At 28.2% G+C, this 17,581-nt stretch overlaps 1 protein-coding gene across 1 annotated transcript; it reads left to right on the top strand.

Annotated features, from left to right (window-relative positions):
* The first annotated feature begins 4,261 nt into the window (after positions 1–4,261).
* On the top strand, positions 4,262–17,229 carry LOC119672460 (serine/threonine-protein kinase minibrain-like). The gene is made up of 8 exons (XM_038083516.1): positions 4,262–4,380; positions 10,582–10,709; positions 10,787–10,921; positions 13,770–13,941; positions 14,741–14,908; positions 14,967–15,253; positions 15,323–15,959; positions 16,557–17,229. The coding sequence occupies exons 1-8, from the start codon at positions 4,371–4,373 to the stop codon at positions 16,568–16,570; spliced, it is 1,551 nt and encodes a 516-aa protein (XP_037939444.1). The 5' UTR covers positions 4,262–4,370; the 3' UTR covers positions 16,571–17,229.
* The last annotated feature ends 352 nt before the right edge of the window (positions 17,230–17,581 follow it).

The following is a 17,581-nucleotide window of genomic DNA, read 5'->3' as shown; positions in this document are numbered from 1 at the left end:
ATTTTGTGATTATTTATGTTGCTATGTGTTCGAATAGAAATTGGACCAAATGCTGATAAAGATATTTGCAATCAAATCGTAATTTATAATCACATGCCGTAGTAATTTTTGCCATTAGCTGAAATCTATATTTATTGTTGTTTAAATTTAAGTTGCGACAAACCGTATTTCAGTCACTTATTCGTGTTTAAATGTTTGCATACTTTTATTATTATTATTTAATTTAATTTAGTTTAATTACATACTTTTAAAATGAGTCAGAGTAGTGTAATTTTTTATGCAACTTCTGACTGGAATATAAAAAATTTCGTCTCAAATCAACTGACTTCAAATAATGTTTAGTGTTAAATTTGCTATAGTGTTTTAAATCGTTTCTTTTTTTCTACCAGATTCGTTTCTATTTTCTAGCATGATTCCTTAGCTTACAGGTCACTGTACAAAGTCCAATATCTCTACGGAGTATCCCAATGAGAATTTTGGATTTGCTTTTATCGGAACGTGGTCAGATTGTATACAGATGCATACATATCGTTGAGTCTTCCCAACTTTTATTAAAAATTTCAATACAAAAAGAACTCAGAACCAGTTTGGATAATCGGCTACAGTTAGTTGTTAAAAAAGATCTACTTTAGACGAAGAAGGAGGAGAACTGTACTCTGCTGAAAGTGTAGAGTTTAAGTACTGTGAATTTATGTATTTATTTCTGGAAGATTAGTGCTGTCCTTTCGTGCTCCAGTGAAAATTTAGTTATATAAAGAACTTATGGCATATTTATTTACTTTAAATTTATTAACCATAAATAACCATAACCAAATTTACCTATAAATTTACATAGAGAGGTGTGGTAGCCTATTTTAATGTATATTCATTTCAATGTGTTACCAAGAGTTTCAGTCTTGAAAATTTTGATTATTCAGGATAATCTGTTAGCAATAATTGTAAATCAGAAGAAGAAAAATTTATTATTATCTTTGAGGTTTTTCTTGGCTAGGTGTTCAGTTAGATTTTGATCAGAAGAAATCAGATTTTTCTGCAACTGCAGTTAAAAAATGACTACTAAAACTATGTTAAGTTTACAGGTATCTCTGACTTTACTAAAAGTCATGATTAATGGCATCAGAACAATCATGTCTGGACCCATGACTTCTTACGCTTTGTTATAACTTATTCAAATAGCTTGGTTTCAATCAGCGTGTTCTTCGTGATATGTCCTTATAGAGGTGCTCTAGAGACGCTATCAGGTAACTAATGTAATTTTCACTGTTGTGTATTTTGGAAGCGATTTGCTATAAGTTCGTTTTCCGGTCGCTCTAGTTAAAATAAAAATCATAGTACTTTTCGATCTACCATTAACAGAAGCGTTACAATTTACTTTTACTATAATTCGATTTTAGGTAAATTCATCAATTTACGTTTTCAAACAGTTTAACTGTAGACTATACACTTAAAATTAGTTAGTAGCATATGCAAACAGTACGCTACATTAAATGAAAACTAAATTAATATTGTAATATGAAAATATATAATATTTATTTGTTATAAATACATTTTTTGAATTTGATTACGAATAAAAGCAAACACTAGCTGACTGCTGTCTTTTCAGTTTTATTTTATCTGGTTTTCTATTATAAAAGATTTGTTGCGATTGATGTGTTCTTCTTAATGATTTTAAAAATAAAAAAATAATTTTATGCTCTTCTTAATTTATCCGCGCATGCGCTTCAAGAAACGCCACACGCCGCAGATAAAATGTTTATGCCCCCTTCTTTTATAAAAACGCAAAACGAAATAAAACTGTTTTTATAATAAATGCAGATACTCTCTAATCGGTATTAAGCTATTAAGCACGATTATGTATTAAAATAGTTTAGTTTATGCTCCAAATAGCATCTTTAAAGATATTGCCATGATTGTAGTTGCAATTCTTTGGTGCAGATTTACTTAAATATGCAGAATTGTTTCTTTATTAAAGGGACTATAGATATATTTATATAAACTATTGTTCCTAAAATCCTATACACCTCGTTAATGTCTCTGTTAAATCGAAACCTGACCTCCGAAGTAATTTTCCATCTCAAGTAATGGTATGGGCAGTTGTGACCGCTGATGGATGTTCTCCAATACGACTAAAAAATACGCCAGTATGGAAGAAATGCGCTGAAGAAAGTGCATCCATTCTTCAAAAATCGGCCAATATACCGGAAGATCACATTTGTTTGAAAGCAATAGTCAAGGCAAAAGGTAGCCATATCGAGCTAGAGTGAATGGACTCTGAATTTTTGAACCTTCTTCATATAAAATCTCTCTCTCTCTCTCTCTTGGTTCTTCTGCAGTAAAAATTGGGGTTCTAATACATTTTGTTAAGCAATGTCAATCTATGAACAATATCTGGCGATGGCATCTGTTAGGGTTTTTCCTAGAACATAATGCTCCAGGACTTCTGGACAAAATGAGCATAATTCATGTGCAAATTGTTTTTCCTCAATTTAATTTTGAGTAACTATTTCTTAATTTTTTTAGAAATCTATTCAAAAATAGTAAAACACATTTTGTCAACTTTGTTTATTTAAATATTAACGTGTCTCTAAGAACTCAGACGTCTATGCATAGCCTTCAGTGCTAACCAATTCAATTTAAGCTATAAGGTGTTATTTTTAACTATATGTAATGTATTATTCTAAAACTGATCTCAATATTAGTATTTCAATGAAAAACTTGTAAACTGATGTAAGCATATTTCCTAAATTTTAAATTATATTCTTAGGAGTTTTTAGTAAAATGTTTGTAAGCTTATAAGTGCGTCTTAGTGTAATTTTTGTAATTCTTACTGGATGTGTCTAAGATGGCAGATTATTGTGTCCTCTTGAAAAAAGTAACTCTTTGCCATATTCTTTATGAATGTTTTGTTTTGATTTGAAGCAGAAGGAAAATACTGGAAGAATACCGAAAGCTCATGTTCTTATAAGCTGATGAGAGACATTCTGGCTTTTATTTTAAATTTTACATGTCTTATGCTCGCTTACAGTTAGGTTTGGTTAGATTATACCGGCGATCTCTTGTGGATCCACTTAGACCTAATCACCCATTGTGTTACCGTATATATAGGAAAAACCTAGGGTTTAAAACCACCTAGAACCTATGGCGAAGCCTAAAATGCTATTTAGTGTCAGGTTTTTTCATTGATCAAGATCCTCAAGAAAGAGGGCTCCTAAAGTGTTGAGAAAGGCACTCTCATTGTCTTCTGCACAGCTGCGACAGATTTGATTGGAAGGTAGACATAATCTTCTAGCATGATTCCCTAGTTTACCGTGACCTGTAAATAAACCTACCAAAGGTCCAATGTCTCTACGGGGTATCCCGTATGTATCCCGGAACGTGGCCAGATTGTATACAGATGCTTACATATCGTTGAGTCTTCCCATCTTTTATTAAAAATTTCAGTACAATCGGCTACAGTTAGTTGTTAAAAAGATCTACTTTAGTCGAAGAAGGAGGAGTACTCTACTCTGCTGAAAGTGTAGAGTTTAAATTTGTCTATAAGTATCTCATTTTGTAGAAAAGTGCGGATAAATTTTTTATTTAAATATTGTGCCCACGATTAATGAAATAAAAACAAATTTTGTTATTTTGAAATGTTCATTTATCTTTTTCGCAAAAAAAGAGCAAAACGAAAACGAAAAGTATAAATAAAATATATTTTCTTTACGCTGCGACAGCTACAAATCCTTTCAAATGCCAAAAATGTAACAGTGTGGAGTGAAATTTTGGTCAATTCAGTAGAACGGAATTTTGTTTAAAATAAGATTTTTTCTTTTTCCTCTTGTTTTTTTTCTTGTTTTTAAAAACATATTTTGAGTGCAAAAAAAAAAAAATATAAATATATATAATAAGAAAAACAATAATATACCAAAATTATAAATATTTTCTTATATGCACAAATCAAAAAAAAAAAAGAAGAAAATAATTCAAATTAAGTTAATTTTTAACCTAATTAACGTATTTGCTGACGTTAATAAATAATACATAAAAAAAAAGAAAAATTTAAATAAAATAAAAATTCAGCATAAAAAATTTTAAAAATTGTAATAATTATTGACGGTCGACGGTGCAGTGCAGTTTTAGAAATTAGTCTCTCCTCCTCCTACAAGCTTTTAAAAATAATTTTGTAATTGTTATTTAATATTGAAAAGATGTCAACCGCCGCTTTGTGTTATTGGCAATCAATCACCTCCAACATGAAACTGAGTAATGATTGGGAAATGGATGGCCCAAGGTGTGAAGGTGTAAATGTTGATATTTGCGTTGGTGATAGCAGCAGTCATAACAAAAATAGTGATGTTAGAGCAGCTGATTTTGATGGTCACCAATTGATGAGGAATTGTAGGTTACTAAATGTATCTGCATTTTTTTCTATATATTAATTTGTAATAGTACTGTAAGCCATGAGACTCTCTCCTTAACTAACTCTCTCCTTAACTTTTATCAAATTTGAACTCAGTTAAATATCGATTTTCTTTAACGATACAGGCACGTATTTGATACTTTAATTTGAAAATTAAAAAGCATTGCGTACGTATGTACATAAAAATATTTGTGCTATTTTAAATACTTTTCAGTAGCTCACTGAACACAATTATACTCAAATTATTTCATAAAAACATAAACTTTTTAAACAAAAAATTAAAAACCAGAAAAACCAAATCATTTTAGTTCTTTAATGTAAACCTATTTGAATATAAATATATTTCGGTACAATTTTTCCATAACTTTGAAATAGATTAATAGATGTAAATCCAAATGGAATTGTGCATATATACTTACTTAAAAATTTGTTATATTTGCTTTACCATGCCATATCATTAAATAACATATTAGGTATAGTATAACGTACATAAAACTGCATAGAGTATTTATAATAAAAAATATATATTTATTAATCGGAAAGTACTGCTGCTAAGACATTAGATATTTTGTGCATGAAGCATTTGGCTTCCTCAGTATCAATGAAATATACAAAATAAAAATTTATACAATCTATTTCTGTCATGCCCTGAAATAGTAGTCTTATCCTGTGTAGCGATGTGTATTTAATTAGTGATATACTTTTGTTACGAGACAGATCTTCCTAATGAAGACAAAGAATAGAAAATAGATTTTATTTTTGATTCAAAGATAGATATTATTTTTCTTAAAAAATTATCAACTACTTAAACCATTAAAAAATGGCAATCGTATTTCTTACAATATACAATAGATGTATTGCCAAAATTTTGTTCTACTAAACTACTATATTTCCTCTAGACTTTAGTTTGGTTTCAATAATTCTATTACTCTCAACTATGGTTTGTTGAAGTAACCTAGGAGGTAAAACTCCATTATGTTTTTGAATGTCTATGGTCAATATCAAGAAAGTTTAATTCTGTTGTAATTATATATCGTCAACTTTAGTTTGAATTTTAATATAACTTGATTTAAAGAGAAAATGGTTACTAACCACTTTCATTAAGCCGCACTTCGCTTTATCATTCTAAAAAAAAACATTGACTAAAGAGCAAAGAGCTGACGTTTTCAATGCACATATCTTTGTTGATAATATAAAAATTTATATTTAAGCTAATTATAATATATGTTTCAGACTTTTACTTTTTAAGCGTGTCCATGAATATTTGTTATATTTTTAGTTTCTCTCTTCCGTTGAAATTTAGTTCGTAATTAATATAACATTAATTGTTTTGTTTAATTTTGATAAGCTATACAATTTATACTTAGTTTTTGGTAAGATTATTTATATTTCGACTTAAAATAAAAATCTGAAAGTATAAATCTATCGCTTTTCCATGTTACCCAATAGCGGAGTATAGTGTACTTTTTATATAGAAAGATAATCTTTTACATCGAAGTATTATGCTTAAAAATAACTATTTCTGATGATTAAGATATTTGTGACATTAAGGGTTATAGCATTTGTGTACTGGGGAATATTTAAAATAAAATATTTTAACTTTAGATAAAACTATAAAAGCAAATATTTTGTGCCTCAATTTAATTTACTTTTGTTTCGATTTGGTGTATTTTAATTTAAATATAATCTTAGAATCTCTCCCCACTAAACTGAATATATCGAAAACGAAAATTGTGTAATATTTCTAAAAGTTAAGTAATTTGGTCTTCTGCTTTTTTCTGCTATGTAAATCACAACTTTTGGCACAACAGCAAGACTTTTTGTATAGAATTCGATAAAATCTATGGTTTCTTCATAAAATTTCTGTATCATATTGTATACGCAAATGTATTATGGTTGACAGGTGCTGTATTGTAAGTTCCTGCATCGAACAATGCACGTCTATTAAAATTTTTAATATGAAAGAAAATTTATTAGTTTTTATAAGTAAAATTTTACAACTTGTTTTTCTTGCAATAATTAAATATGAATTACTTTTTCCGTCTTTTATATTATTACTTTATCGATATTTGAATAAGTCTAATTGATCATCATTTTATTATAACCTCATCCGTTCCTGATTGCAGTACCGAAATCCGCACAAAAACTATTTTAAATCGTAGATATACTTTAAATCAAAATGGAGTGTAATTATGTAGCTATTTAAAATATTTTTTTGTCAGTGTTCTATAACAAATTTATTTAGTTTATAACAAATTTATTATTATAGAAGAAGTAATTATAGAAGCAATATTTTCTTTTTTTTTGTTCTGCTTTAAATATACATATATATTCTCAAATCTCTTTTATATATAGCAGAGTCTCGCTTTAACGAATACTCTATACAACGAAACTTTTAAGTAACAGACGATCGTATACTTTTAAAAAATCTATCCTACCAAAAAGTTTGTCTGTACATTCTCTGTACGAATGCTACATATAAAACGTATTCGAAATAATAAAAGACGTAGACGTGTTTTATTTTTGTCTTAAAACTTTAACAATTTAATAGGTTATTAAGGTAATTCTAAGAATTTACTTAAGCCTGTTGGCCAATAGGCTTATCGGATAAACTCTGAAATGGTCAAAAACCACTACGTATCTATAATCAAGCCCTCTTAAGGAGAGGCGCTGCAAATAATATTCTTATATTAGAGGTTACTACCGTAGGAAACTATAATTGTTTGATCGTTGTTACTTTTTCTAATCGGTTCATATGTATATGTGGAGCTGCTTGGAGATCCTAGTTTAAATTCAAGATAATGTTAAATTCTTTCCATTTCATAGGAATATGGTGTAGGTAGGTGGAGGCGTCTTCTTCCTGTTTTTAAAAAGACTTAAGAAACAATATTGTTGCCAAATTTTTGTTTAAAATTAATTTTAGTAATTCCAACAAGTCTGACACATGTGTATAAGCTATGTATCAAAATATAGCATTTGATATCATATAGAGTGGGTCTACCTAAAGAAGTGCTTAGTTTATGTTTTCTTTTCCCCAACATACAAAAGATTAATCCTACTGTTTAACATTTCCAATGTCGAGTTCTTTGAATAAGGACTTTGTTAATAAGGACTCTGTTTCTCTCTTATTTTAGACGCTATTTTACATTAACAGTTGTTGGTATTTTCTAAATTCTAGACGATCGAGATTTAAAAATCTAAGTCAAATATATTGATCAATATTGATTTTTCATCATTTTATTGTTGTCTAAGTAACCATCCAAAAAAGTTAGATTTATTCTTTAATATCTGTTGTAAGAAATTGGTTATATATCTATGGTGGTTTTACTTCATTACTAGTTTCAGTAAATGACACAAGTTCCTCCTGAACAAATTCCTTAAATATGTTAAGCGTTTGAAGTTCACAACGTGCGATAAATATAGGTGTATTTTTCTACGTTATTATAAAGGACCATTAAATCTTACTAAATACTAAATTACCCTGACTGTGTTTTTTGTGTTGGTAATACTATATAGTAGATATATTTAAATTAAAATCTTTTTAACTATAGTCATTAATACTATCGAAACCATGTTACCAAAGAGAAAATACATGAAATGCATATATTATTGACAACACTCCTAGATTTTGTGGCAACTAACAATGTTTTACAAAGTTTTATAGATTATACTATTTTTCACATAAATACTGTGAATTTAACTGCTCAGAGACTATATACATTTTTTAAGGTTTTGGGATTGCCAACATAATTTATCTCTTAGTAGTTAATATTCTCTGGTATCCTATTTCATAACAAATAATAATGTTAGAAAATTAACAAGGGTGTTATTACTACTATGATTGGTTCGATTTTATATATGAAATATAAATCTTACTATTGTTTAATTTCTAAACCACCTGAGCAAGGGTTTACATATATTCCTTTGTATATTATTTTTTGTTTACTAATATTTCTCTGTTTTAATAGTCTGCCCAGATAGATTTCACGTATTCTAATTGACGCAGCTTAAAAGGTTACATACTATATTCATAATTTTTTACTCTAAAAGATTTTTAAAAAATGCTTTTAAAATTTGTTTTTATCTATGTATTTTTAGTTTCTTTCTTAGTGTTATTAGATTCTAGTGTACTTAGTTGTCATATGAGTTGTTTCTTGCTTTTATGAGTTCATTTAGTTTTGACTGTAATTGTTCGTTTAATTGAGCAGTGATCCCAGATTTTTAAGATTTTTGATGACTTTTAAATATTAAATTTTCAGGTTTTTTCTTCTAACTAGGACGTGTTGATCACTGAGAGATACATCTACATACCATTTGTATAAAAGTGGATATTGATCCATTTACAGTTTGGTTTAACCATCTTCGGACTAATACACACATTCTTATAATGATATTTTGCACCTTCAGTAATTTTTGTTCTTCTACAACGCCACTAGTGATTTTTAGAAAAGGCAATATATGGTATATTTCATTTGATATCACTTGATATAATTTAAATTAACTAGAATTTGTCTATGTTTACACTTTTGAGTACCCAAAATTTGTCGAAACTGCTCTTAAATTTTAAATTTATAGATTTTCTTCAGAAATTTTATGATAATTATTCATTACTTTTTGGTGCTGCAAGCTGGCACTATGACTTTTGATTAATTGAATGTTTACATTTGAAGTTAGTTCAGCACTCTCTACATACATGGGTAAAATGAGGAATTTATTTCATAAGTGATATGAATTAAAAAAATATAATTCAACATTAAGACTGTTTTTAACATTGAAAATGTATATATAGATGCGTTCGATTTTTTTATTATCTCTGCTCGGCTGCCAAAATTCTACAAATTGATTTCTTGAGTTGTTCATATAGAAAGAAATTTGACAGAACGATATAACCAATAATTCTTATTGGTTGATGTAAATTCTAATCAACTTCTATGTTTTCTTGAAAACGAACGATCAGAACATTTGTTTATCTTTCTTAGTGTTATTAGATTCTAGTGTACTTAGTTGTCATATGAGTTGTTTCTTGCTTTTATGAGTTCATTTAGTTTTGACTGTAATTGTTCGTTTAATTGAGCAGTGATCCCAGATTTTTAAGATTTTTGATGACTTTTAAATATTAAATTTTCAGGTTTTTTCTTCTAACTAGGACGTGTTGATCACTGAGAGATACATCTACATACCATTTGTATAAAAGTGGATATTGATCCATTTACAGTTTGGTTTAACCATCTTCGGACTAATACACACATTCTTATAATGATATTTTGCACCTTCAGTAATTTTTGTTCTTCTACAACGCCACTAGTGATTTTTAGAAAAGGCAATATATGGTATATTTCATTTGATATCACTTGATATAATTTAAATTAACTAGAATTTGTCTATGTTTACACTTTTGAGTACCCAAAATTTGTCGAAACTGCTCTTAAATTTTAAATTTATAGATTTTCTTCAGAAATTTTATGATAATTATTCATTACTTTTTGGTGCTGCAAGCTGGCACTATGACTTTTGATTAATTGAATGTTTACATTTGAAGTTAGTTCAGCACTCTCTACATACATGGGTAAAATGAGGAATTTATTTCATAAGTGATATGAATTAAAAAAATATAATTCAACATTAAGACTGTTTTTAACATTGAAAATGTATATATAGATGCGTTCGATTTTTTTATTATCTCTGCTCGGCTGCCAAAATTCTACAAATTGATTTCTTGAGTTGTTCATATAGAAAGAAATTTGACAGAACGATATAACCAATAATTCTTATTGGTTGATGTAAATTCTAATCAACTTCTATGTTTTCTTGAAAACGAACGATCAGAACATTTGTTTATCATATACTATAGAATTAAATTATGCCTCTCCAATCTGACCATTATAATAAATTTACTACCTATTTAATTATTAAAATGCAGTCAGTACAAATTAATTAAAATATATTCTTTGAAGTTTTAAATTACATTTTTCATTTATCTCAATTTAAAAAAGATATTACAAACCTATTATATATATTTATTGCAATTTTTATTTTAATATGATGAACTTTAAAAAAAAATGCAGAAGTTACTTTTAAATTATTTTCTTTTATTGTTATCCAATAAATTATATATTTTATTTAATTAAACATAAAAAATATTGACTAATAATATACGTTTATTATTTTATTTATTTAAGTGTCTGCAGCTTATGTATCCAGTGCGGCTTCGGGGGTTGAGTCTGGTCGCCAGAGGCATGCCCCGCTTTATGGACGCTTTGTGGTCGAGGAGGAACTTCCCGCAACACATCGAGATGTAATGCATCACGTGAGTACTTTACCACTTATTCTATTGTTGAAAGTTTTATAAAATTTTTAATTATTTAAAAATGTGTTGATTTATAGCGATCTAGTCCAACGTCGTCGTCTGAAGTGCGAGCTATGCAGGCACGAATCCCAACACATTTTCGTGATCCAGCAACAGCGCCGCTTCGAAAACTAAGCGTGGATTTAATCAAGACCTACAAGCATATAAATGAGGTACGTAACAATATAATAAATGTAATTAATGAAGAATCAAAGTGCAATCCAAATAAGAATTTGTTTATAGAGTTTTGAAAGTCTCATCCATTCATTCATAATTAGAAGTAAATACAAATTTACTTTAAATTATTCTTAAACTATTTTGAGATTTTTGTAAAGTTATTTTTGTACTATAAAAAGAATAATGTCAATTAGATAAAAAAAAGCTCATCTTATAATTAGTTCTTAGTTCTCTGTATTAGACGTCGTAGATACTTTTTTGTTTACAACTGTGTTAATGTGTAGAATTAATTTATCTATATTATTTGCATATTCGTATGTAAAATATTTATCATTTCTATTAGATATTATAATAATTAAAATATACGATTGCTTGCAATTGCAGTAGTCTTTCAATCGAATCACATGTTCATATCGCATTTGTTTCGTCGCACACGTTTCAACAATGACAAGTACATACTAAGAGTTGTCAATGACAGAACGCCCTTGACCTGGGTATATGTTTCATCGACACTGCGTCTATAATAAGTTGTTTTTGCTTCTGTTGGTTGGTGGTCTTTGTTGCTACCTGCGTCATATATTGCCACTTTGTCTTTTGTGTGTGTACATTCTAAATGTTATTGAGAAATTAAAGAAAAAACTAACCAAACAAGAACGTTTTATGGGTAAAGTCCGCTTTTGCATAACGAGATAAAACGCTATATCAGAATGCATTACAAATAGTTTTTATAATCAGATGTGAATAAATAGATGCGGCGCTTACATAAAAAGTTCAATAACTGATATTAAAACTAATGTATTGAATTCTATAAAATCATGTTTGTGTGTACGTAAATTCTTAGAATTTGTATGGTTTAGTCCACATACCACATGCCACATACCGCTTCAAATGTTGCACATGTTTTGAGAGCTTTTCGTCTGTCTATGCGTCCTTTTGTTCTCCAAATCAGGAAAAAATGAACATTAAACGTCGCCGTCGTTGTTAGAATACACCCATTTTTAAGCGTTCTGCTTTACAAGTTATGCCTTAAATACCTTACCAGTGGTTGCTTTGTGCAGACTTTACAGTTCTCCCTCTTCTGCAAAGTAATTGAATCCTGCACATCAGTCGGTACATGTGCTCACTATCTGTCCATTTTTCTGCAAACATAGCCCTTTTACGGTGTGTGTGTAACTTGACTCTCTTCTGCGCTGTTATGTTAACATTATGCACAGCGACTCTCTCTCTCTCTCTCTCTCGCAACCTCCTCCTACTCTTACAATTTTTTGCTAATGTTTTCGTTAGCAACAACTTTTCAAACTTCATTTTATGAACTCATTATCCTTACAATTTTTTTATATACGTTTTCAAATAAAATACAAATACTAAAATTTTTGATTTTACATTTAGATACTAGTTTTTTCCTAAAAAATTTCTAATTTACTTTAGTAAATTGATGGAGAAGTACCTATAATGCTATTTTTAATTATTTACTTATTTATTATTAACTTTTGTAAATATAGTAAACAAATATAATTATTTTTATATTTGTTTGGCTGAGGAACATTTTTAAAGACACTCAAAAGTTAAAGAAATTCGAATAAAAGTCCAACTATTTCACATACTACCTGGGCGGGCACTCGACTTAACTTCATTACTTTTTGAGGATAAACTTTTGGTGTGTTAGTTTTTATAATTTGTTTTAAAAAATTATTAATAGTTTTTTTGTAAACAACGAATCTTCTTAAACATCATTCATATCTCCATTTATGTCTCAAGCTCAAACATTAGAATAAACTTATTAATTTTTTTAGTTAATTTTTAAGTTTGTGAGTAAGAGAATGAGGAAAGAATTTATACATTAATCATGCTAAGATAGTAAAGTGTGCCCACACACACTGATATACTTATTCTTTGCCATACTAATTACTACTGGTATGGTGTCAAAATAAAAGTAATCTACCAAGAAAAATAATTCACTGTACTAGAACCATCGTGCCTAAATATACTAGAGCAAGATTTTTCAATTGTCGATTCTTGACATTAGCACATCACTAGCACTTTCCAAAAAAGCTTTTAAAATAAAAATAGTGTTTTGAACAATATCAGTTTTATTTTTTTAATTGGTTTTTTTTACAAAGCAGTACATTTGAATTTGATAAACACTATATTAAATCAAACAGGAAAAAATTGTTCTATTATTATTTTTTTTATACACGAATTAACTTTAATATAAAATTCGTCTAGTGTAACTTTAATCAAAGTCTTTAAAAAGCAATACTGTGTGCTTGGAGCCATATAGAGTAGACATTAACTTATTCATAGATCTTTTCTATTAACTGTGGATCTAAAATTAGTTAGTTTTTATTCTACTTGCTGTAAGCTTTATATCCTCCATCACCAATTACCATTGCTCCCTTCTCCTCTACATTATTAATATAATGTTTTTTACATATATTTTAAATATATGAAAAAATTTGAATATATATTAAATTCTCAGTGGTAAATTTTTGTAAATCGTTCAATGCTAAATTGCATTTTATCATTTAAAAGGCTTGTTCCGACTTTCTGAAGTACTCCCTAATCAACGATCTAAAACACTCTCGATATGTTTTTAGAACATGCAAGCCGCACTTAGTAAAATAACTATTTCGACCTATTATGTATAAAAGAAAGGTTTTATGATAAAAAAATTATTCGTTAAACTTATATAAAAAGTTCTGTTTATTTGAAACATACCTTGTAAATTGAACACAATTTTATATATCTTTAAATAGGTATATAATATATCTAAAAACGAATTTTTGAATTTGAAAGCAAAAATATTAAATATTTAATAATAAAAATATTTTATATGATTTTTAGGTTTATTATGCGAAAAAGAAACGACGCGCTCAACAGACTCAAGATGAGGAGGATTCTTCAACTAAAAAAGAACGTAAATTATATAACGATGGTTATGATGACGATAATCATGATTATATTATTAAAAATGGAGAGAAATTCTTGGATAGATATGAAATAGATTCTTTAATAGGTATGTATTTTTATGCAAATTCATCTATAAATTCGTTAAACTTAATTAAATTTGTTAACATACTTACATATATAGTATTAAATGTTAGGGCTTAGAATTAAAACTAAACTGAAAACTGAAAAAAATCTCACATTAAAATAAATAGTATATTAGTCCGGCACCGTATATTTCGGTACCTATTCGGTACGTTAATTCCTCTTATTAATACTTTAATGAAGCTATTAATACTTTAATGAATGAAGAATTCAAAAATAGTTATTATCTATAATAACACAAATTAAGTTTTTTAAAACAATGAAAAAAAACCTTTTAATAGATTAAAATACATAAAAAATATTTAGCCGAAACTTTAATTTTTCTGGGTTAAAAGCCGAAAATAAATTTTTGAAATTGAACCGGAATTAAAAAATTTCGGATTCCAAGACCGTTAATTACACATTACTCTGTTTAAAATATTTACACTTACTAAGGAGAAACAGAGTTTTAAAAATAGATCTCACCTTTGTCTATAAGTTTTTATGACATTTTTGAAATGGTTTTCATTACAAATAGATTTTTTAAAGTAAAGACCATTAAAGTTTGGAAAGTTCCATATTCCAATGGATGATCGAATGCGGCTCGCCCCATCCAATAGGGGTTGCAAAAACCGCGAGATTACTAAAATTTTATTGTTTAACCTAAGAAATTCTTTTAAATATTCAATATATGTGACTGACATGTACTTTTAAGTTTTTATAATATATTTTTTAGATAACACATTTTTTTTTTTTGAAAGACCTAATACTTAATATTTTTTTAGGTAAGGGAAGTTTCGGACAGGTGGTTAAAGCCTATGACCATGAAGAGCAATGTCATGTAGCGATAAAAATTATTAAAAATAAAAAACCGTTCCTAAATCAGGCACAAATTGAAGTTAAATTACTGGAAATGATGAATCGCGCGGATGCTGAAAATAAATACTATATCGGTAAATATAGTTTTCATTTGATGTAATAATGATATTAATATGTGCTTTATTGTTTCAGTAAAACTAAAACGGCATTTTATGTGGCGTAATCATTTATGTTTAGTGTTTGAACTGCTCTCCTATAATTTATACGATCTGCTGCGGAATACGAATTTTCGTGGTGTGTCCCTAAATTTAACTCGTAAATTTGCCCAACAGCTTTGCACTGCTTTACTCTTCCTGAGTACACCAGAACTGAATATAATTCACTGTGATTTAAAGCCCGAAAATATTTTACTTTGTAACCCGAAGAGATCAGCAATTAAAATTGTGGATTTTGGTAGTTCTTGTCAGCTGGGCCAAAGGGTAATTAAAACAATTCAAAATATCTATATAAATATATACATATTATAAATTTTTTTATTATTTTTTCAGATATATCAATATATTCAATCACGTTTTTATCGATCACCCGAAGTCCTCCTTGGCATACCATATGATTTAGCAATTGATATGTGGTCACTGGGTTGTATACTAGTTGAAATGCATACTGGTGAACCACTATTTTCTGGTTGTAATGAAGTTGATCAAATGAATAAAATCGTTGAAGTGCTTGGTATGCCGCCAAAGTATTTACTAGATCAATCAAATAAAACGCGTAAATTTTTTGACATAATTGTTTCGGATGGATCGTATGTATTAAAGAAAAGTCAAAACGGTCGAAAATATAAACCTCCAGGATCACGTAAACTTCATGATATACTTGGTGTAGAAACGGGGGGCCCTGGGGGACGTCGTCTGGGTGAACCCGGTCACTCTGTGGCGGATTATTTAAAGTTCAAAGATTTAATATTAAGAATGTTGGATTTTGATCCGAAGTCACGTGTTACACCTTATTATGCCTTGCAACATAATTTTTTCAAACGTACTACTGATGAGGGTACGAACACAGCAGCGAACATAGCAATATCATCACCGTCGGTTAGTTCGACGTCGTCTTCAGCCATTGGTCAAGGCCAACAGCAACTGTTACCAAGTAGTGCGGTGCAACATCAAGAACAACAAAGTCATGGTAAGTCTGAATAATGCATACTTAAAATATAAACAACTCGTTTATGTTAATTTTAGTTCAAATATTGTTTTAACTTATGTTTGGAATAGTAGGATCGTTCACGTATCCATTTTTTGTATACAATTTTTACAAATAGAATATTTTTATTATATTCGGATTGATTCTCTTGTGGAAATTATTCAGTTGCTTAAAATGTATTATATATTATTTTTGTTGGTTTGATTTTGTTTTATGAAATGAAGTTATTTTAATTTAAAGAAATTTGTTGATTTCTTTATTTTTTATTTATAAATGTATATGAGTCCATATAGAAAATAGTGTACATTTTGAGTGTTACGTATACTTACTTTATTATGTTTTTGTTGTAGTTTGAAAAATTTTACCAAACCCAAACTACTGAAATCTTACTAACTAAATATCGTCATTTATTTTCTTCTCTTTTATATATGCAAACATGTGTACACTTTAAATCATTATACAAATCGTAAATAAAAATTCACTAACAAAACCACGAAATGGTTATGAAATGCAAAATGAATTTTAACATATATATATATATAATAAAAATATTTAAAACTTGACAAATCATTGCTAAAGACGATCGACGATGACCGGTAGTGCCTCGGGAGCAGAGCAGCTTCACGTCATCATCATCTACAGCTTCCTCAGGTTCGGTATCAGGAACGACGGCAACAGGACAAATTGAAACCAAAACCCATTTTGTTTAAAAACAATAATAACTGTCCTATTTTAAAATCATAGCAAGCGACAAGAGTTTATCATGTAGCGCTATATACCATACAATTTATGCTTCAAATAGAAATATGTACACATTATACCACATATACTACGTTCCATGGAACAATTAATAATACAACAAACTATGTTCATTGTAAATTAACAGATATGCGTCAGAAGAAGAGCTAAGGTGTTTGAATGAGAGAGAACTATGAATGTGTTATATTGAATGTAGGACTGTGAGTGCATGTTTTAGAAGTTCCATTAGTCAAATAAACAATGTAAAAACATATTTATAACTCATTTTATTTGTAACAACTGTATAGTTAATTTTTATTTATATATATTTTCAATCTATTTATTAGAACCTTATATTGACTGCCATCAACTAAATTAGTTTTATAAATCTATTACATTTAAATAATTATACAAAAGAGTTATTATGTGTGACTACTAAAATTTCCTACCATTTAACATATAATTAAATTAACAAATAATTATGTGAATATATTGTATACATATATATTTACATAATTGCAAAAAAAAAACAAAAAAAAAATTAAACAATGAAACTAAATTATGAAGGCAACTTTAAAAGATTAGTTGGTTTGACATTGTCGTAATCGAAATTATCAATTTAAATATTATATTATAAATTAAATAAAATTTCATAGACAAAAATTATATAAAAACATATTTTAGGTGATTTAAATAAATACACTTGGCAAAACTATACTAATAAAAAAAAACATTATTTTAATAAATAAACTATAAAATGTAAAATATTTTTGGATATTAAATATAATTATTTACCTTTTGGCTAATAAAGTTTGATCTTACTAAGAAATATACACTTCCTATATTTAAATCTAAAAATCATATAT

This window comes from Teleopsis dalmanni, chromosome 1, assembly GCF_002237135.1.
Source record: "Teleopsis dalmanni isolate 2A chromosome 1, ASM223713v2, whole genome shotgun sequence".
Classification (NCBI taxonomy): Eukaryota; Metazoa; Arthropoda; class Insecta; order Diptera; family Diopsidae; genus Teleopsis; species Teleopsis dalmanni.
This window is presented reverse-complemented; position numbering and strand designations above follow the sequence as displayed.

What these genes read in the sequence shown, in the direction of transcription:
- LOC119672460 (XM_038083516.1), top strand. An exon ending in ATCGAGATGTAATGCATCAC is followed by an intron (nt 10,710 to 10,786) that starts GTGAGTACTTTA and finishes GTTGATTTATAG; the next exon opens with CGATCTAGTCCAACGTCGTC. An exon ending in CTTGTCAGCTGGGCCAAAGG is followed by an intron (nt 15,254 to 15,322) that starts GTAATTAAAACA and finishes TTATTTTTTCAG; the next exon opens with ATATATCAATATATTCAATC.